This window comes from Acanthisitta chloris, unplaced genomic scaffold (genome assembly GCF_000695815.1).
Source record: "Acanthisitta chloris isolate BGI_N310 unplaced genomic scaffold, ASM69581v1 scaffold2700, whole genome shotgun sequence".
In the NCBI taxonomy this organism is placed as follows: domain Eukaryota; kingdom Metazoa; phylum Chordata; class Aves; order Passeriformes; family Acanthisittidae; genus Acanthisitta; species Acanthisitta chloris.
Genome location: NW_008650872.1, coordinates 19,269 through 41,445, shown reverse-complemented (window position 1 = coordinate 41,445; position 22,177 = coordinate 19,269). Strand labels below are relative to the sequence as shown.

Here is a 22,177-nt window from a genome sequence, read left to right as displayed (position 1 = left end):
ATTGGCAAAATATTTTTCTTCTCTTAATGCCTTGGGCTTAATGACTGCAGAGACTCCTAGTTGTGACAAAAGCCTCGTTACTGAGGAACGAAGGCAGAGGCCTTGTTGGCTTTGCATTTTTTACTTAATCTGAATCATGGGGAGTCAGACATATTCTGTAAGAACAATAGGTCTAAAAGCTACACAAGAGTTTAAGTAAATGTTTTCAAGATGAGCTAATTTGAATGAAAAACAGAAGTATGTTTAAAACAATAATGTTTGCAAGACATCAGATTAATTCTCATTTTTATGATCCTGGCACATAAATATTATAGAAGCTAATGAGGGTGGCTGTGGGCAAGAGAAATTCATCTCCACTTAAGCTTGTTATATTTGAGTATTCATCAAATTCCTGCAATGTTTTGCAGCATATATATACTCTGGATGCTTTCTTAAGCTTTTTTTTTTTACTTAAATTCGAGTCATTTTAATAATTGGCTGTCACCTTTTTCCTTTCTCTTGAGGAATCCGAAGTCACGAAGCAGAGGAATTTCATTCTGTTTACTGCCAAAATGCTGATTCTCTAGGGCTTTTCAGCAATTCATAAAGTGCTACACAGCAAGTTAAAAGTGCAGCGGATGCTCCAAACACTTAGAATGTCAGGAAGAATAAAACAACCAGAGTTTAATTAACTATATTAGTTTGCTTAAGACTCTATGGTTAATGCTGCACTTGCAAGACACACTATGAAATATATAATATTTATTGCTGGGTTAGAGACCTATTTTTCAGCTGGAGATCCCTCTTGCAAGTGCTTAGGACCGCAGCACGGGCTGTATTAGAGGTGAGACTTTTGGTTTGAAGGCTTACCTGGGGAAAGGTCCCCAGTGGCATTGGGTCCCTGCTTTTAGGCTGCATTGTCCTCAGCATTTCCTTAGCATCTCCTGTCCTTAGCCCAGTCCTTGAATAGCATGAGACCTGGCCATTGGGTGGTGTGTGCTTTTAAACAAGGCAATCCTAATGAATTTGCAATTGATTCCCTCCTTCTCTCTTGACAGAGGTTCGAATCGCTGCGGTGGAAGCCCTCTGCATGTTGGCTCAGTCCTCACCTGCTTTTGCAGAGAAGTGCCTGGATTTTTTGGTTGACATGTTTAACGATGAAATTGAGGAGGTGAGATTGCAGTCAATACACACAATGAGGAAAATTTCCAACAATATCACGCTGCGGGAAGACCAGCTGGATACTGTGCTGGCTGTTTTGGAGGTAAGAAATTCTTGAGGAGGGGGAAAAAACTTCATTTCTGCTTTCTTTGGGGTCCTTAATGATGTGCTGCTAAGCAATCCCTTCCTTTGAGAGCAAATCCACCATTTTTGTTGGGTTTTTTTTGCTCTTCATCGAACACCCCCAAAGGCTCCTAAGGTATAGTAGCTTATAATCCAGAGAACAACAGATTTCTTTGAAACAGATGGGGTTTAGATAAAAACTCTTCCATTGATCACTCTGTTCTTGCCTCACATGTTTCCTTCTGTCTTGTGTTATGGTCCAGCACTCAGTGCCCCTTTATATTGAACACAACTTCATTTTCTTTGATTCTTTTGTTCAACTGCTTTGGCTACACCTTTGGCCACAAAGCAGAGCTGGGGCATGGACCTGAGGCCTCTCTTCTGACTGTTCAGAGAGTCTGTTAGTCTTTTGTGGTATAATTTTAGGGTTTTCCAACCAGCATCCTCACAGTCTGTGGTCAGCCAGGATTCAGGGGACACCATGAGTCAGTTGCTGCTCATGGTTGATGATCTTGATCCAGGAAGATATTTTGGCTGTCTGAATGGTACTGTGTCAAACCTCTTCCCCTCAGACCTGATTTATTTGCTGAGCTATAGCCCCTGAGGTGTGTTTTCTTAAACCTGCTGGATGTGGTAGGTAAATTTCTAGTTCTTTTGGGAAGTGTCCCAGCCTTGGGAAGTCCTGCAAATCCACTGTTTCTGTCTCTTCACCTCCGTCTGCCTGACCCAGGGCAGCAAGGGCTTCTTTCAGGTGTGCCCCAGGAAGAAGCAAACTAACTAAACCTATTTTATCAGTCTGTAACAAATGCTGTGGAACATGATCTGAATTTATGAGCATAACAATGAGCTTTAGGTGCCTCACATTTTTATGAAATTACTTCCATTTGTTTCAATTGGGGATCTGTGCATGAAGGTATGAAAATGTCCAGGTTATGATGGATTCTTCTGTGCTTGCTTATCATGAATGATAAATCCTACATCTATTGTGGCTTATAATATAATTATTACTGGGTATTAGGATAGTTTAAGTGTGGGAATTACTAACATTTTCATGGGTTTGTCTGTCTCTGAAAAGTGCTTCCTAGCTTTTCGTAAAATCCATCTTCCAGTACCAAAATAAAGGATGTGGAAAAACAACGTTAACTTTGGTGCCTAAATTTGTTCCAATATTGTAAATATGGAACAGATGGGTGTGGGGGTAACTTCTGCTTTCACCCCACTGCTTTGACTTTATCTGAATAACTCTACCAGCTGCTACTTGCTTTTCTGACCAGACTCTGGATTTTGCTTTCCCTGTGGTCTGTGAGTTTCTGTTGTGTTGTGCTCATCTCTGTCCCTTCATGGTCTTCTGCCTTGTTTGTCTCTGTACTGCACTTCCAGTGGGCTGTATTAGCAGTCTGGAGTATTTCACAGGCATTTCAGTGCAGCCCTTAGAGTTTGTCTTCTCTTTGGTCATAACCTGCTTTCCACCACCAAAACAAGGAGAGGCTGTGCTTTCCCCCTTTGATCATTTGTGTGTGTTGGCCATAATTTAAGAGCCTTTACAAGAAGTTTGCTATTTCTTCTTTCATGTAAGACAATGATGAATGAGCTGTTCGTACTTAGCAAATTATAATTACAAAGAAAAAAAAATCCACCATTGAAAAGTCTCCAGTTCTTGTATCCTATCAAATTGTCACATTGTGTCCAGCAGTGCCACACAAATGCTGATAGCAAGGGAGTATAATGTGCTGTTATGGAATGTCAAGGTGGTTTTTGACAGAATGAATGTAATTAATTAAACTGGAGTTAAGCCACGGCACTACTAAAAATAATTTAGTCTGTCCAGCCATTGACATGTCCTCAATGCTTATTGAGACCCACTGGGGCCTGGTGACCAGGTTAAAGGCTTGTGGAATTACCCTCCCTATGTTGAACAATAAAGTTGAGACCCACTGGGGCCTGGTGACCAGATTAAAGGCTTGTGGAATTACCCTCCCTCTGTTGAACAATAAAAGACTTCTCCAAAGATGATAAAACCATCATTGGTCATTGTTTTACTGAGTTACTACCCAACACCTTCCTTTTCTCTTACTGCCTATGCCTGAGGGCATATTTCTCACGTCACCACGTCATGATGTTTGCTCTGCTCAAGAAAGTCAGCAATGAAGCAGTTCACATTCATTCCAATAAATGAAGCACGTGGTGGGATGAGACCGGGAGACCCTGCAGCAGTTGACTGGTCTGTCACTTCATCTGTGCTTAGCTCTGGACACTGGAAACATGCCTTGTTTTTCACAGGCCTCTTTTACTAACTCAGCCAAGGAACAGAAACTGCTACCTTTAAAGTAAATGTGTGTGCAGGCACATCTCTCTCAGCACTCAATGGTGTCTGGGTTGGGTTTTTACTTTAGGATTCTTCAAGGGACATTCGGGAAGCACTTCATGAGCTGTTGTGCTGCACCAATGTTTCAACGAAAGAAGGCATCCATCTTGCACTGGTGGAGCTGCTGAAAAACCTGACCAAGTATCCCACAGACAGAGAATCCATATGGAAGTGAGTGTGTTCAGTGTCCTTATGTGCCTACTTATTTCCCTATCCCTTTTAATAAGTGAGGTGCTAGGAAATACTGAGCTCGCTAAGGAGGTAACAGGTATTGCAAGTACACAACAATCCTGTTACTCTGTAAATATGTACATTTTCATGACTGGTATGGAAACTCTGTTGTTCTTGCTGTTGATACTTATACTGGGAATGCAAAACCGATGACCACTCCTGGAAATATCCCATTATTGCAAGCACTCAAAGGATTCCCAGAAAAGATTAACTCAGCCTTCGGTTTAAAACCTCACCTCTTCTACACAACTGTTTTGGGCTTACTTGACACTGTGTTAAGTAGTAATATTTGCTAGCAGTTGATTATATCAGTTATGACAAGTGGATTGGCCATGTGGCATTGTGCTATTGGAGAGAATTGTTCTGTCTAAGCAAAAAGAGTGAATGTTTGTGTGGGATCTATTTGGTTGTTTAATGGAAGCAACAAAGGAAGTGATGCTCCTGCACACATGGTTTGAGATGGAGTTCTTGAGTATTAATGGAAACACTTATTTTAGCCTGCTTTGACTTCCAGTGTACTATTACATTGGTTTTGGAGTTTGGTGGAGGTTAGAGGTTTGGGGGTTTTACCTCCTTCCTCCCTTATTTCTGAAGCAAAAAATACACTCATTTGTTAGCATTTAGTATAAAAACTTTTCCTGGGTTGTATAACTCCAGGTGTTAAGTATTTCATAGATAGTTTAAATACGCAATTTTTATAACTGCATGCTTTTTCAAGTTGTCCTTTCAGTTTTCTTGGATCCTATCAAATATTAGTGAAAATACTCAATTGTGAAGAAAGGGTAAGCCTGGACAGCAGGATTTTGTTGCTGACCAATGTCTCAAAGTGCTGCTGCAACATGAAGTAATAATGCATTTTAAATGTTACTAGGAAGTACTTCAATCTGTATTTTCAGGTGCTTGAAGTTCCTGGGAAGCAGGCATCCCACTCTGGTGCTTCCATTAGTCCCAGAGCTGCTGAGCACACATCCGTTCTTTGACACTCCGGAGCCAGACATGGATGACCCAGCCTGTATCTTTTTCATGAAGTCAGTTATGATTTTGACTGTAGTAGGTTTTATTCGTATTTTCCTGATGCTCACATTTCTTAAACTGTGTCAAACTGTAGCAGACAGTCCTGTAGCTATTTCTGAATCTTTTGCTGCTTAGTTTTATTACTCAGCAAGTGATGGAATAATTAGCTGGAACCATCTTCTTACATACCAATGTACTATAATTGGCCTTATTTTTTAATGCTGTGATGTATAATCAAGCAATTTGTCAAGGTTTGGGCTTTGTAATGAGTCCTTTGACATGAAAACATTTGTCTAGTTTGCACTAATTCTGAAGATATTTTGGCCATTAAATAAGAGGAGTGGTTTTCCTCATCTGTTTTCTTTTTAGGTAAACCTTTTGCTGTCCTCACTGTTGTGCAGTGTATAGAACAGCACCATCTCTTAGTACAGCACTGCCTGAATCCCCATAATACTTTGAATTTGTCAACAATTTGAGATAATTCAAAATCAGAAATGCCTGTGTTGAGGTTAGCTCTTCTGGAGCTGTGGAATACAAACTATTCTTATTACACCATTATCTTCAATGATAGGAGATGTCTTGGAAATGCATTTTTCTGTTGTTCTTCTCCTTTCTTCCCTTCTATGTGATTACGGAATGTAATGTTATTTCTGGTGCATGCTGAGACACATTGGAATGAAATCTTTCTCTAGAAGGTGCTCTTTATTTTTCTCACCAGTCACAGGCCATTGGCTTGAAGTTCTGTACAGATTAAATAAATACTTTGTGAGAATTGAAAAGGGTTAGAATCAGGTGGAGAGAAAGATGAATCCATAATTAGATGGTTTAGTAATAATTTGAGTAAAGTTGTCCTCCGAGTTAAGAATTGAAGGAACATTGCAGGTGGGAGAAAGCTGTTGTTTAAATCAATGCATCTGCCCCGAACCATGGATTATTATTGTAGAGAATGTTTTGGAGGTAACTTGCCACCAAATTTTAGAGACATTCTATGTGAAGACAGGCCTGCAGGCCAGAAACTAGAAAGTAGACCTGAATGATATGCTTCCAGGGTAAACTGATAATTAAAAACATGGTTTTGTTTGATTCAAAGCACCTGGCAAATTTGAACTGGGTTAGTTAAATATCTTCAGCTGAAGATTTATAAAGGATTTTGAGTAAAGAGGAGAAAGTGATTTGCAAAGTGGAAACCTTTTGGCTTGGCAGCCCATGGATGCAGAAGATTTTTCAGGAGGTGAAGGAGTGGATTCACTCCCTTTTATGGCTGAACCTGCTTCTTCCCTGAGTGCCCAAATGATTGTAAACTTTGCTTTGGGGTCCTTTCATGCTCTCCTGTTAGAGAGCTTATGCTTGGAGTCAGCCCTGTTGCAGGTGTGTGCCCCAGGCTTTGGGGCTAACTATGAAAGCCTTTGGCTGCCCTCTGTTTCCAGGGCTCTCAGACTGAAAATGTGGTTTGTATTCCAGAATAATCTTTCTGTGTTTGATTCTTTGGGTTGCTTTTAGTCTCTGTAAGAAGGATGTTTTTCAGGGCATCTTAAGAATTGCAGCAATTTTCAAAGACTTGGCAATAAATATATAATTTTAGATGTCATTTGGGTAGTAAACAACTTGCGCAACCTGTTCTAGTGGAAGGTGTCCCTGCCCATACCAGGGAGTTTGGAGCTAGACAGTCTCTAAGGTCTATTCCAAACCAAACTGTTCTGTGATTCAAACTGATCAGCACAGTGTAAGCTTTGAGGAAGAGTGAAACTTCACCTAATGCGCATGTTCTGCATTTGTGATGCTTTCCTTAGTGTTGCCTCTGAGCTGTCCCATGTTGGCAGTAGCGTGCTTCCTCCAGTATGGCCCATCCTGGGTGTTTGCACTTTGGACTAGGTTTTCATCTGCTCAGACAGCTGTTTCTTTGGGTTTTGCTCAGTATTTTCCAGCTATAAAGAATTTTCTAGACAAATCCCAAGCAAAGAAAGGGTTGTTGAGTTGCTGTTGTTTTAAATTCCCGTCCCCAAGGAGCTCTTTTTGCTGTTTGTTTTTCTTTAACAATCCATTTTCAATAGACATTGCTGTTCTGGTTCTGATTTTTAATGCTGCTAAAAGTTGCCCAACGATGCCTGCCCTGTTCTCTGACCACACGTTCAGACATTACGCGTATCTTCGGGACAGTCTCTCGCATCTGGTCCCTGCGTTAAGAGTAAGTTGAGCCACTTTGATTTGTATTTTGCTACTCTGTTACAATTATTGCTGGTCTTTTCCATGATTGTCTGTATGTAACACTTCAGTTCCAAAAGTTTTTTTTCTCCCAAGCACCACCATTCAGATTGACAATGGTGAGGATAACAAAGTTGAGAACATACGGATTAAGATCAAGGGAAGGCCAACAGAGCAGACATCACGGTGGGAGTCTGTTATAGACCATCCAACCAGGATAAGCAGTTAGATTGATAGGATTTTCTACAAACAGCTGGCAGAAGTCTCACAGTCACCAACCCTTGTACTTGTGAGTGACTTCAGTTTGCCAGATGTCTGCTGGAAATACAACACAGCTGGAAATACAACACAGCAGAGAGGAATCAGCCTAGGAGGTTCCTGGAGTGTGTGGAAAACAACTTCCTAACACAGCGGGTAAATGAGCCGACCAGAGGAGGTGTACTAGACTTGGTGTTTGAAAACAAAGAAGGGCTGGTGAGGGATGTGGTGGTTGGTGGACATCTTGGACATAGTGATCATGAAATGATTAAGTTTTCAATAGTGGGTGATACAAGGAGAGCTAGCAGCAGAACTTTTACCTTGGACTTCTGAAGGGCAGACTTTGACCTGTTTAGGACATTGATTAAGGGAGTGTCCCTTGGGAGTCAGTCCTGAAGGGTTAAGGAGTTCAGGAAGGTTGGGAGTGTTTTAAAAAAGAATTGTTTAACATTCAGGAGCAGGCTGTTCCTATGTGTAGGAAGTCAAGTTGTCAAGGAAAAATACCAGCCTGGTTAGACAGAGAACTTAGGCTGGAGCTTGGGAAGAAAAAGAGAATGTATCATCTCTGGAAGAGAGTCAAGCAAGTTGTGAGGACTATAAGGATGCTGAGAGGTCATGTAGGGAGAAGATTAGGAGGGCCAAAGCCCAGCTGGAACTTGATTTAGCTGTGAAAGTCAAGGACAACAAAAAAGTTTTTATAAATATACTGGGGGCAAAAGAAGGGTCAAGGAGGGTGTCCATCAGCTGATAAATGCAGAGGATAGTGCAGTGATAGGGGATGCGGATAAGGCAGAGGTACTCAATGCCTTCTTTGCCTCTGTCTTTAATGTCAAGACCAGTTGTCCTCAGAATACCCAGTTCCTAGAGCTAGAAGTTGGTGATGGGGAGATGAGCAAAGCCCCCATGATCCAGGAGGAGACGGTTAATGACTTGCCTGATCAAGTCCAACCAACATGGATTTATTAAAGGAGGTCCTGCTTGATCAACCTGATCTCCTTCTATGACCAAGTGACCCACTTAGCAGAGAAAGGGAAGGCTATGGACATGGTCTATCTGGACTTCAGCAAGGCATTTGACAGTCTCCCACAGCATACTTCTAGAAAAACTGGCTTCTTGTGGCTTGGTTAGGTGGACTCTTTGATGGGTAAAAAACTGGCTGGCTGGCCCAAAGAGTTGTGGTTAATGGAGGTTAATGTGGTTAAATTCAATTGGCAGCTGGTCAGTAGTGGTGTTCCCCAGGGCTCAATATTGGGATCAGTCCAATTTACCATCTCTGTTGATGATCAGGACATGGAGATTGAGTGCACCCTCAGTAAATTTACAGATGACACTGTCCTGGTTTTAGCCAGGATGGAGTTAATTTTCTCAGTAGCTAGTGTAGTGCAGTGTTTGGATTCAAAGTGATAATACACTGTTGTTTTGTTTTTGCTAAAGTGTGTTTATCCTAAACCAAGGACATTTTCTTGCTTGTGTCTTATGCTCTGCCAGTGAGAAGATACACAGGAAATTGGGAGGGTGCATAGCCAGGACACGTGACCTGGACTAGCCAAAGGGATATTCCCCACCATGGCATGTCATGTCCAGTCTATAAGCAGGAAGGGCCGATCCGGGGGGAGGTTCAGGGGTTGCTCCGGTCTGCGGGTGGTGAGCAATTGTATTGTGCATCACTGATTTTGTTCTTTTTATTATCCATTAGCATTTTAGCTCATTCTACTCATTATTATTAAACTGTTCTTATCTCAACCTACATATTTTACTTTATTTGTTCTCCTCTCCCCATTACTCCGGGCTGGGGGGGAAGACCGGGGAGGAGGGAGTGTAAGCAGCTGCGTGGTTCTTGGCTACTGGCTGAGGTTAAACCACGACAACACTAAGTTGAGTGAGAGTGTTGATCTGCCTGAGGGTAGGAAAGCTCTACAGAGAGACCTTGACCAATTTGGTCAGTGGGCTAAGGAGAGCAGCGTGAAGTTCAATAAAGTGAAGTGCCATGTCCTGCACTTGGGAAACAACAACCCCATGCAGCACTACAGGCTGGGGTCAGAGTGGCTGGAGAGCTGATCATGAGAAAGGGACTTGGGAGTGCTGGAGGAAAGCTGGCTCAATATGAGCCATCAGTGTGTACAGGTGGCCAAGAAGGCCAATGGCAGCTTGGCCTCTCTCAAGAATAGCAGGGCTAGGGAAGTGGTCATCCTGCTATACTTGACATTGCTCAGGCCACACCTCGAGTACTGTGCCCTCAATTAAAAAGACATTGAGGTGCTGGAACATGTCCAGTGAAGGGCAGCAAGGCTCATAAAAGGTCTGTAAAACATGTATGAGGAACAGCTGAGGGAATTGGGTTTGTTTAGCCTTGAGAAGAGGTGGCTCAGGGGTGACCTCGTCGCTCTCTACAACTGCCTGAAAGAAGGTTGTAGAGAGGTGGGGGATGCCATGCCTGCAGCGAGAGGACTAGAGGGAACAGTCATGAGCTGAGACAGGAGAGATTCAGATTAGATGTTAGGAAAAACTTTTTCCCTGTTAAGGGTGGTCAGTCACTGGAATGGGTTGCCGAGGGAGGCGTTGGAGTCACCATCCCTGGAAGTGTTTGAGAGGCATCTGGATCTGATGCTGGAGGATGTGGTTTAGGGGTTACAGCAGAGTGGCAGGTTAATGGTTGGACTGGATGATCTTGGAGGTCTCTCTATGATTCTATGATTCTAATATCAAAATGGGCATTAAGGCAGGAGAAACAAATGTGAAATTGTTACAATATGGATTTTGTAATATTCTGGGGAGAATGATAATAGTATTGTTGCTCTCAAGTGAGGCTAGCACTTAATTTGCTAGTTAGGAAAGAATAGTAGGAGGACAGTATTTATGGGAGCTTTCTGTGGCTCTGACTGTGTGTGTGGGAAAGGGGAACTTTGCCTCTGTAGGTCTTCCAACATTTGGCTTGTGTCCTATCTGAATGGTTTCCTTGTGGATGAGATGTGTTCCCTTGCTGCTTTGAAACATGGTTTTCCTGCCTGGAAGTGTGGGTGGAATTGAAGTTGGTCCTAAGTCTTATCATAGGTCATAAAATGAATGGTGGTTTGTGTGAACTTGGACTTCCTTTGTCTTCACAGTGTCATAGTTAATAGATGAGGAAGATGTTTCCCTCAAAGGGGTATTGAAGTTTAACCTGAGGACCTCTCGCTGCAAGTGGATTGTAAAATGAGCTTTAACTAACAAAGATATAGCCTTGAAAAGCCTTGAGTTTTAGAAATGAATTTGAGCTCTCAGTTGGTAATTGTGAAATAATATGGCAGCGTTTTGCAACGTTACTACTTGTGTTAGACTTCTGTCTTTTTTGTTTTGTTTTGTTGTTTGCATGTGTTTCGTCTTGCTTAGTTGCCAGGTAGAAAGCTGGTGTCCTCCCCTGTCTCTCCCAGTATTACCCCACATGAAGATCCTTCCCAGCAGTTCCTGCATCAGAGCCTGGAGAGGGTTTACAACCTTCAGCACCTTGACCCACAGGGCATACAGGAGCTGCTGGAATTCACCATCCGGTAAGGCTGCGAGCTGACCTGTTTGTGGGAAGATGGGGAGGATGAGGATTACCAATTTGTCTGATGCAGGTGCTTTGCTTCAGAATATGAGTGCTGTACTTTGCTGTCAAGCACTTAGCCTGACCTGCCTTCTAGAGACTGTTGTGATAAAACAGCATTCATGTCCAGTTTAAAATTAAACTGGTAATCTCGGGTCTGGTTCTCCCCCAGAGAACAGCCAGTGTACATTTTAGAGGGCATCTTCTCAGTGCATGGGGTAAGAGTTAGGTGAGGGTGCTCTTCTTGAACTGCTTGCTTATGGTAAAATACACTGTTTCTGTGGTTTGTGTGTGACAGCCTTGTGCCTCATTCTTAGTTTTGTGTCCCTGTAAGGGTCCCTCATTTTGATCCTGTTATTTGTAATGTACCTGCTCAATGTTTTGTTTTGTTTTGTTTTTGTGGGGGGAGAGAGGTTGTCCCCTTAGCTCTTCCATTTTCCAGGTTCTGTGGCCTTTCATTTAGCAAGAGAGGACCTGGTTCTGGTGCTTTGGATTCTCATTGCCAACTTTGGCATTCTTCATCAGTTTGCAAACCAGAGAGTTTTTCTTGGAACAGTGTGTCATTGCATGTTGCTGTCTGCAGCTGTATAGATAAGGGGGTGTGGTAATGCTTCTCAGTGTGGGTTTTATGCTGCCTCTTCCATTTCATCTCTAGACTGATTTGCACAAACAAAACACTTGAAAAGGATCCTTTCAATGCAGTCATCTGCTTGGAAAAAGGAAAAGTGCCTTATTTTGACAGTTAAAAAAACCTAAAATGGAATATGGAATTCCAAAAAAGCTTTATTCTTTTTCTTCCTCCAAAATATCAGCTTCTTCTGCGTGTGTAGCTGTGAATGGCTTTCACTCCCATCTGCAATGGAGAATAAACAGTGTGTTCCTTGCTGAAAACCCAGCTGTGGAACCTGTATGGTTTGCCCTCAGCTGTTTTGCAGCTACTGTGTGCCAGCCTAAAATATAGTAATAAATATAGTCTCAAATAAAATAAAACATAGTCTGAAAGCATTGAATGCACTAAGCACTTGAAACAGGTAGTCTCTTGGCAGGGAATCCAGAATCTTATGGGCACAAGGGTCTGGGAACCTTGCAGGCCATGACTGGTTTTGATTTTTGAGTTGATGGAAATTATTGGCTTGGTGTTTTTCCTGCTGGGATCACCCCCCAGGAAACCATACTAAACCATCTACTGTTTTCCATCTTTAGGAGAAAGGAGGATTTGGACAAAAGCAAAAAAAAAAAATTAGTGTTAAAGGTTATTTTGCAGAGGGCAAGGGTTCTCTGCACCAACAATTTGGTTGCTAAGAGGAAAGGGATAGAGGCAGCTCACAGCAGTGGATTCTGCCATGGGACATAACTCCCTCCTCCTTTGTCATTCTTGTCATCTGAGGAAATAACACAGATCTGGAGTTTGCAAAGAAGAACAGAGACATGTGGAAACCACATCATCCAACCTACTTGCAGTTCTTGTAACAAAAAATGAATTTTATTTTCTTAATGCACATCTTTGATTTTAAAACACATATGGCAGTAAAGAACTAAAGCCTTTTTGGGTTCCATTAACTGACACTTCTGTTTCTGTCAAATTAAAAGCTGATTGTATTACTACATGGTTTACAAGAAATACTTACACAAGATAACTGCCCAACTAGGTGGTGTGCATTATCAGTACATCAGATTCCAGCTTGGTTTAAAAAGGGCAGCTCTGTTTCAGATACACTTGGCTGCATTAGCCTGACACGTTCCAAACAACCTTTCCTAGCCAACATGAATAGTTTGATTTCCCAGCAGTGCAACACAAATGGGTCGTTAGCTGCTCTAGAAGTCTGGAGTGTTTTAAGTTAAATCTGGAGCTGCCATGCTGTAGGGTTCCCATGGGGCTGCAGAGTAATGTGGGTTGACAGACTTACTGCTTTCACCTCTGTGCAGGTGTCAGCCTCCTGGAAAAAGGCACATGCCAAGTCCCAAGGTGCAAACTGGTTTGTACTGTGTGTTTTGCTACTGGTTTTGTGCTTGTTTTAATAAAAGCAGGAGGCAGGAATAGCTGGCTTCATTGTTGCTGCATTGGGAATGTGTTTAGATTAAACCTTTCACTGTCTCAATGTTGTATTTTCTTTTTTTTTCCCCACATGCTTCAGTGATCTTCAGAGGCTTGGAGAACTGCAGTCAGAGCTGGCAGGGGTGGCAGATTTCACTGCAACTTACCTTCAGTGTCAGCTGCTCCTTATCAAGGTTTGACTTCATGTTGTTTTTTGCAGTGTCCTTCAGAACTGCCCCCAGTCCCTCACAGTGGTGTGCTTTTGTGTTTTGATGTTTGTGCTGAAAACTGATGCATGATGAAAGCACAGGTTCCATGGATTTCTGATAATCCTACCTCCCTCCTGTGGCAAATTGTTTATGCGGTAGCTTTGCCAGTGAGTATACCAGTGCAGATTTCTGCTGCTGTACCTAGGGCTTATGGTGGTTCATGGGCATTTTGTCAGTGCAGAGTTTATAATCTGTCAGGAATTGCAATGCGGGCAACCATTCTGTAACCTTTTTATGTTATGAGAGTAACTTTTCCCTGCCTGAGGCCACTGGAAGGTTTTTTTGCTAAGCTGCTGCTGTGAGTGGGGTTTTTGTAGACAATGATTTGCAGACAACATTTTTGGCATCAATGCCAAAGGAGTTCTTAGGACTTGACTGAGCAAAATATCAGTCATGCCTTCTTTTACAGTGCCGAAATGATCAATACCTGGTGTTAGCAGATGAAGTGGTTCCTGTGGCACCGTGGCAGCAGCCTTTTTCAAAGTTAGCTCTTGCTGTAAACAGGAACTAATTTTTTGCTTCACAGAATTATAGCATGGTTTTTGCTTTGGAAGAGACCTTAAAGATCATCTAGTTCCATCTCCCCTGCCATGGGCAGGGATCCCACTGGATCAGGCTGCTCAGGGCTACAAGCTGGCAGTAGTATTTAAGTTAGTCTCCTGGCACTCTTTAGTGTTTGAGTGTAACTCAAACACATGTAAAGCAAGAACTGAAACAAGCAACAAACAGGTTTCCAGAAGGGACTCAATAAAAGCTTTGTTATGCAAAACTGAGGAGGGATTTCAGTTGCTTTGCTAAATGCTTACCTGCCAGTTGGCATGTCTCATGGCAGGCCTTAAGTCCTTGGAATATGTTCATCACCCGAAGAAGGTATTTTAGATGAGCGGTGTTACAGTTCAGTACAATCCCAGCTAAATCAAAAGTGAAATCTGCTGTCCAGGCAGAGTACCAGCATTTGGAGATGGCTTTGTTGTCCTTCCCCAGGGTTTGAGTGGAGTGAATGAGACGGTTTTTGTATTTGGCAGAGGAGTGTTCTGTTTGCAAGAGCAGTGTAGAAGCTGTGTCAGCCATTCCTGGTTTGGACTGCAGTACAGTCAATAGATCAGCGATGCAGAGGAGTCAGTAATGTGGCTGGAATGAAAAGTAGCTCATAACATCATGGAATCACAGAATGGTTTGGGTTGGAAGGGACCATGAAGATCATCCAATTCCAGCCCCCTACTGCAGAGAACCCAAATGTCAGAGCTGCCCTTTTCAGTAGATTACTTTCCAGTTGCTTCCTACCCCAACAGAAAAAAAGCTGTTGAGACAAAAAGTATCTTCATTTCCCAGCTGCTTGAGGCTCAATAGGTTCCAGGTCTTCAAAGGCTCTACACACCCTGTAATTTTAGGGGTAGCTAACTGGGATTCCGGGGCCAGCCTGGATGAAGCATATAGCCTGTGTGTCCTTGAGCTTTGACTGCAGCCAGCTTTGTGTGTAGCTGTATGTAAGGACAGGCAGCTTCAAAAATAAGGCAGTGATATAAATCATCCAGTCAAGCTTTCTAAATTTTTTTGAACATAAATCAAAAAGCAAATGGGGTGTGGTTAGGTGGTTGGCTTTTTGTTTCGTGGGGTTTTTTTGTGGGTTTGGGTTTTTTCAATACAAATACCAGTGGCCAATTTACACTCAGTATTCATAGTAACTCCAGGATCTTTGGTGGGGTGGAGACTGTCAGTGGAAAAGTTCAGAAATATGACTGTATAAGTCTGTTTCTGGGGACAGTTGCTTTTGTTTCCACTTTTTGCCTGTGATCTGAGGTCTTGGTCTCAGGGTGGTGATAACAGTGGGCTATTGTTTTTCTTTATAAAGTACAAAAAGTTTGGCTTGGCCAAAATCCCCCATTCACAGCTTTGTTAATGCTATTTTCAACTTCTGTTTTTCTGTATTTTCTAGTTGTATAGGTATCTCTGTGTGTTTATAGAGCAATAAATATTTTGGAGGCCTTGGTTCCCTGTGTTATATTTAAAAGCACAAAATAAAACTTTGGCCTGCTTTTTCAATCAACTGTTTAGACTGAATTGAATATTTATCATTTCTTGGTTTTCTTCTTGCAGGCCTTGCAGGAGAAGTTGTGGAATGTGGCAGCACCTCTATACCTGAAACAGAATGCCTTAGCATCTGCTGCAGCAAAACAGGTGAGGTAGAAGCAGCTGAGTCTGCATGGACTTGCCTAAGTCCTCGGGTACAAGTCCTTCCTTGACCACACAACAGTAATACACTTCTGACCTTCCACTGCCGTAGTCATTCCAAGTGAATCTTAGTTCCCCAGAGTGGAGTAATTTCTCTTAACTTCAAAAGATGAGTGCTGAGGAGAAGAGGTTCATTATGGCTGTAAAAATGCAAACATCACACCCATCTTCCAGAAGAGGAAGAAAGAAGAGTCAGAAAACTGTGGGCTGCTTGTCCTTACCTCATTCCTGGGGATGGTTATGGACCAAATACTTGCAAAAGCTCTTTCTAAACAAGTACAGGTCAACAAAATGATTTGGAACACCTAAAATGTATTTCTCAAGGGCAAGTTATGGCTGGCCAACATCATTGCTCTCTACTGGGAGGAGCTGGTGCTGTGAACAAGGGAAGGGCAGTGGATGTGGCATCTCTTGACTTCAGCGAAGCCTTTGATGCAGTCTCCCATCATTTCCTTTTTACCAAACTGGCAGGATTCCAGCTGAATAAGTGGGTGATAAGGCTCCTCCGAATTCAGGAACCAGTTGATATGCTGGAGGGCATGGCTGCTGGTCTGGACAGGCTGGGGAACTGGGATGACAGGAACCTCGTGATGTTTGGCGTATGAGGATCCGGGTGGACAGTGCACTGGACATGAGGTGGTACAGGAGGCCAACTGCACCTGGGCTGTCATGGTCTGGGGAAGTGATCCAGCCTGGGGCAAGTTCAGCAGAGGGGCCCAAAGTGGTCAGGGCCTGGAGCACATTCCCTGCAAGGAGAGGCTGAGGGAGCTGGGATTGTCCAGTCTGAAGAAGAGAAAGGTTCAGGGTGGATTTACTGCTGTCTACCGCTGTCTCATCATAGGATGTAGATGAGACATAGTGAGATTGCTCTGGACAAGAGGCAAGGGGCAGATGAGAAGTTTGATTAGATATAAAGTAAAATTTACTGTAAGGGTGGTTAAATACTGTAACGGGTTGCCCAGAGTGGTGGGAGGAGTCTCTGTCCTTGGAAGTGTTTGCAATTTGATGTGGCCCTTAGTAATTGGATCTAATTAGACCTGCTCTGAACAGGGGACTAGGCTAGATGACCTCTGGAGGTCCCACCCAATCTGAGTTATTCTAATTTTCTGATGTATAAGTGATCTGATCCTGGAAAAACTGAACCTAAGCCCTAAGAAAAACTAGAGAATAAAGCAAGGTATTAAATAGTCCGGAAACAAATCTAGGGTAAAACCAAGTTCATGAATCTGCTGGGAAACTCTGCTAACATTTTGAGTCTTCAGGTAATTAAGATGTAATAGGCTGTGGTGTACTGCTGTACATCAAGGCCTTCTCTGCTGATGATGAGTAGAAATAAAAGCCTTCCAGCTTTTTAAATCTTGATTGAACTGTCTGTCTTGGGTGCCCTTTTCAGTAGCATGTGAACCCCTTGGGAAGTTTTATCTGTTGTCATGCTGCACTGTAGATCACTTCCCATCAGTGGAAGGTGAGGGGATATTTCCTGCTAAATAACTTGCAAGTTCTTGGCTTCTGTACGGTCATACTGAACTCAGCTGTATTCATTTGAGCTCTTCTTGTCCACTTAAGCCCATCTACTCAAGAGATAAAGTATGATGAGTAAAACTGTGTGATGTCCCATCTAAGCTGCTAACTGTGTATCTAATATAACCCAAGGTGATAGTTACCTTGTGATAATTCCCATCTTCAGCTGCAGTGCATGAAGCATTGTTGAATTTAAAGTCGTTTTCAGAAGAAATTGTCTGATCTGGCTCCAAAAGTATAAACCTGAGCAGGACCGTTGAGGTTGCTCCATTGTGCAGCTCAGTGGGACTTGATGAGTGTTTTACCCTTAGAAATTTAAAATGCAGTATCAAAAGATAGACTGCTGGTGGAAGGAGTGTTTGATTTCAGGCCAAGTTTCATTAGTTGTTTCTTTAATATAGCCAAGATAACCTTTTAGTGTGAGGTACCACTTTGCACCATGAAGAATTTCACCAAAGGAATGAGGCTTATGGATTAATGTGTTCCTCCATATGAGGAAAAATACCAGGGTCTTGTGGTCATGCTTGTGCCAGACTTTAACAGTCTGTTTTGATTTTCTTTTGTGTCTGGCAGATCTTGGAAGAAACTTATAAAATGGAGTTCATGTACAGCGGAGTGGAAAGTAGACAAGTGGTCATTATTCACCACATGAGACTGCAAGCAAAGGCCTTGCAGCTTATAGTGACTGCACGTACCACTAGAGGGTAAGGATGACCTGGTCAGAGGATCTTCTTAGGGTTGGCTGTAAGCTTAGTTTCCTGAAGTTTTGTTTAAAAAAGCAGCAAGGATAAATTAGACACATAAAGCATCACAGCATGCCAATAACCATTTGCTGAAGTAATCAGAATGAAGAGCCTTCTTTTGCCTTTGGTATAGCTGTATAGTGACATAACCCTATATTAGATAGCAAAACTATTAGGAAAATGAGATTTGGGGTTTGAGTTCTCTTGGCTATGAACGTATAAATAGGTTAAAAACGTAGCATTGATATTTGAGTACTATGTAAACGAGGAAAAGTCATGAATCAAAAGAATTAATTCATATAATACTTCTCTAAGTATTAGTTGCTGAGTTTTCAGCATCAGAAAAGCATTATCTTTCTGATCTGCAACTAATGTGTGTGTGATTCGATCACAAAGTGCTCCTCTGCATGTGTGGCTTAGGTATGTGAGAGGCTCCAAGTGGGCCATTGTGGCTGCTGAGGTTAATTAAGTGACACGTTGGTTTTGGTGGTTCTAGAATTAGAACTCCATTTGGTGGAATTAGAGCAAAGTAGTTTGTTTGCTTCTGATTCAAGTTTGTTGCCATCAATTTACTCTGTTCCCATAGCAGTCCATAATATATTTGCCTTTTAGCCTCTTGCTTTATAGATAGAAAATTAATATTTTCTAACAGTGGCTTTGGGAACTTAATTAGTGCCTTATGCAAATGCGGGGGTTTTGTGCGAGAGGGATATGGGTGTGGGGAACACTTTTCTGGCCTCAAAATTGTGAGATTTCAGTTTTTAGGAGCTTAGACTGGATTCCAAACCACCTAAATGCTTATAGCCACAGAGCCATTTTTCTTTCTTTAAACCAAGGCACATTATTTTCATTACAGAGTGGAACCCCTTTTTGGGATGTGTGAAAAGTTCCTACAAGAAGTGGATTCCTTTCAGAGGTGAGAAATTTCATTGCTTCTTCACTTTGTTAAAATGTGCCACCACCATTGTCATCAGGGGATATTCCGTTTGTTTTTCACCTTGTTGCATCTCCCTTCCCTGATGTCCTACATTGGGAACTATCATGGGATAATAAAGCAAGAAGGATCTTTGTAGTCCTCAACATGAGGATGTTATGCTGTGCTTCAGGAACATTTGCTGTGAATTAATTTTTTGTAGAATAACTGATTTTTTTCTTGTGTTTATGAGAATTTATCTGCCTTAAGCGGATGCTATTTTTATAAATACTGCAGTTCCTTTTCGTTACTCTGTTGGGGAGTCCTGATAAAATTTGACCTTTCAAGGATTAATAAAAAACCAGATGACCCTTGATGTACTCTACATGTAGCAATAAGTCAAACAGCAATTCTGCAGTATCTTTCCTGGCCTTGTCTACTGCTTTTGCCACCTCTTAGTAGCCACCTTTACTTTCAGGGGAAATAGATGTATTAAGTGTGAATTTTCATGAACAGATAGATTCTAGTGGAAGGTTCCCTGCCCATGGCAGTGGGGTTGGAACTAGATGATCCCTTCCAACCCAAACCATTCCATGGTTCTATCATTTTATGAAATGGTGATGAGTTAGTTCTGTTGATCCTGAGACTCGGTGCAAGAAGAAGATATAAAGGAAATGAACAGTTCTATTCTCCAGCTGTCAAATGAGCTAGGCAGTAGGGCATGGGCAGATTCTGTCTTCTTTTTTCCTCAGTTAGCCAGCCGCAACTGCGAAGCATATGGAACACAAATGTGAATTTAATCGGAACTAGAGATAAAATTCTGCTCAGCCAACTCAGGATACCTGTGTCTCTGCACTTGCTATCCAGTTCCCTTCTGAGTCATAAAATCATAGAATCACAGAATGGTTTGAGTTGGAAGGACCTTAAAGATCATCTAGTTCCAACTCTCCTGCCATAGGTATAGACACCTTCTACTAGACCAGGTTGCTGAGAGCCCCATCCAGCCTGGCCTTGAACACTTCCAGGGATGGGGCAGCCACAGTTTCTGTGGGCAGCCTGTTCCAGTGCCTCACCACTCTCACAGGAGAGAACTTCCTCCTAACATATAATCTAAAGCTCTTGTAGTTTTAAACCATTCCCCCTTGTCCTATCACTATCTGCTTGTGTAAAGCATCACTCTCCCCCTTTTTTATAAGCTGCCTTTAAGTACTGAAAATTCTCGATGAGATCTCCCCAGAGCATTCTCTTCTCCAGGCTGACCAACCCCAGCTCTCTGTCTGTCTCCATAGGAGAGGTGCTTCAGCCCTCTGAGCATCTTCATGGCCTCCTCTGGACTTGCTCCACAAGTCCACGTCTTATGTTGGGGCCCCAGAGCTGGACATACCACACTAGGTGGGGTCTCTGGAGGGCAGGGAGGCAAGGAGAATCACCTTGCTCAACCTGCTGGTCACACCACATAGCCCTTGATGTTTTCAGTTTGAGTACAAGGCATAGCCCCAACACAATTAGCCAAAATACTCTCTCTTATGTATGAGATACACATCAGAAGATGAATATATGGATCTAATTCTGTCACTATAACTAAAGATAAGGATTAAGTGGTTTAGATGAAAATAACAGTACTCTGGAAAAAGTATTTGATTTTTAATTTATTCTCAACACAGATGTTTCATCTCTGAGCTCCCACATATGCAAGGCAGTTTTGTAGATAAATTGCTGGACTTAATGCCCAGACTTGTGACATCCAAGCCTTCAGAAGTGGTTAAGATTCTTCAGACAACACTGCGACAAAGTACCTTCCTTCACCTTCCTCTTCCAGAGCAGGTTGGTTTAACACACAAAATTAAAATGCAGTATCCTTGTGGACTGTCTAAGCAGCCAACTAGTTTGTAATATACCATGAAGCTTTTGTAGTTTAGGTTCTTGGTCAGTCACAAGTGTTATTTCTTCAAAGGTTTCATCTTCTTACCTAGCGTCCTCAGGACTACTGCAAAAAATATGGAAAACTTAATAATTCCAGGCAGTATCTGAAAAAAAAATTCCAAAGTTCATGCACTCCTCTGTTAAGAACAGTAGTAAATTATTTGGGGTTTTTTCCTCTTTCCCCCACCTTCTTACTTTTGCCAATCACTTTGCCCCTAACAGCTCCATAGAGCTACTGCAAATATCATTGAGCCTACTGGTGAATCTGATAATCCCCTGAGGTTTACATCAGGGTTGGTTGTGGCACTGGATGTTGATGCAACTCTGGAACATGTGCAGGATCCCCAAGGAACTGTTAAAGTTCAGGTAAGAAGTTGCTTGACATAAATGCAGACAAGATTGTGTCTTGCGGGGAGTTTCTTTAAAAGATGTCAGTACTTTTAAATTGCAAATAATTATCTGCTTTATTCATAACAATGTTGGATTTCTGTCGTCTGAACACACATTCAGAAACTTGCTTATCTGTAGCACACTGAGTTGACTTGGATGCAGTTTCTGAGTGCTTTCAGCACTTTGATGTCCTTCTGTGCTTCCACACATGCTGGGCATGTCATGGACATGAACACAGATAAATGCTGGTGAACTTCCAGCTGATGTAGTGGGAGAAGGAGGAGCAAAAGAAGTTGTTTGAAACAGCACAGAAATATGTCGGCTCTTGGCAATCTGCATTTCCAGCTTTTCTTCCTGCTGCTGAATCACTAGTTTCAAATGCAGCTGAGGAGGAAGGTGTGGTACAATCCAAGTAAATTGTGCTAAGTCACTGCATAACAAAGAAGTGCAAACGTTAGTTACAGTGCCCAAGGAAAAAGCTAATGTCAGTGTGGGTTTTGCCACCTGTGCTGTGGGTCTGAATGGCCAGCGTGTGGCTGTTTTATCTGGAGCAGCTGGACTCCTGGTTCCAAGCTAAAGCCCACCTTCCTGCATTCCCAACTCAAACAGGAAACACCCAAGTAATGCGCACGGTGCAGATCCCCAGTCCAGTTGTCATTCATTTGTTTCCTTGGGTTTTTGTTTCCCTTATAGGTACTGTATCCAGATGGACAAGCACAGCTAATCCATCCGAAACCAGCTGACTTCCGAAATCCAGGCCCTGGGAGGCACAGGCTGATAACTCAGGTTTACCTCTCGCACACAGCCTGGACAGGTAACATTAACGATACAAGTTCACATGATTGTGTGGATGCACTTTTCTAAGATACAAGTGTGTCTTGCTTGATCCCAGTCCCCTGTCTGTAAGACACACGTGCCCCCAGTCTGGGGGGCTCTGAGAACCCTGGAGGCTACAGCTGTGGTTGGTGCTTCCCTTAGTGTTGATCAGGTTTCTGTTCTTGCAGCCTCTGAGCAGTTAGGGCTCCCTGGCTGACAGGGCACTCCTGCTCTGTAGGTGACTAAGGCTGCTGTCTTGGGAGAGCACTGGGAGCCTGTTCAAGGTGAGGTCATGCCTTTATGTGCAGCTGTAGGAGCCAGGTCTGCATCCTCATGTAAAGGCAAAGAGTCACAGTAAACTGACTCCTTGTAATTCATTGTTTGGGATCTGACAGGTATACGACCACAGCAGAACCTGTGGAACTCTATGTACACAG

General features: G+C 42.5%; 1 protein-coding gene across 1 annotated transcript in view; it reads left to right on the top strand.

The window, feature by feature from the left end:
• INTS4 (integrator complex subunit 4) overlaps positions 1-22,177 on the top strand; it is a gene marked incomplete at its 5' end in the record, with an annotated part of 36,349 nt that overhangs the window by 12,090 nt on the left and 2,082 nt on the right. Inside the window, 12 exons of the mRNA XM_009070451.1 lie at positions 1,038-1,243; positions 3,657-3,799; positions 4,756-4,871; positions 6,925-7,058; positions 10,703-10,860; positions 13,034-13,127; positions 15,300-15,380; positions 17,529-17,659; positions 18,555-18,614; positions 20,276-20,435; positions 20,757-20,900; positions 21,618-21,738. Coding sequence (XP_009068699.1) covers positions 1,038-1,243; positions 3,657-3,799; positions 4,756-4,871; positions 6,925-7,058; positions 10,703-10,860; positions 13,034-13,127; positions 15,300-15,380; positions 17,529-17,659; positions 18,555-18,614; positions 20,276-20,435; positions 20,757-20,900; positions 21,618-21,738 — 1,548 coding nt within the window. The remainder of the gene's footprint in view (positions 1-1,037; positions 1,244-3,656; positions 3,800-4,755; positions 4,872-6,924; positions 7,059-10,702; positions 10,861-13,033; positions 13,128-15,299; positions 15,381-17,528; positions 17,660-18,554; positions 18,615-20,275; positions 20,436-20,756; positions 20,901-21,617; positions 21,739-22,177) is intronic.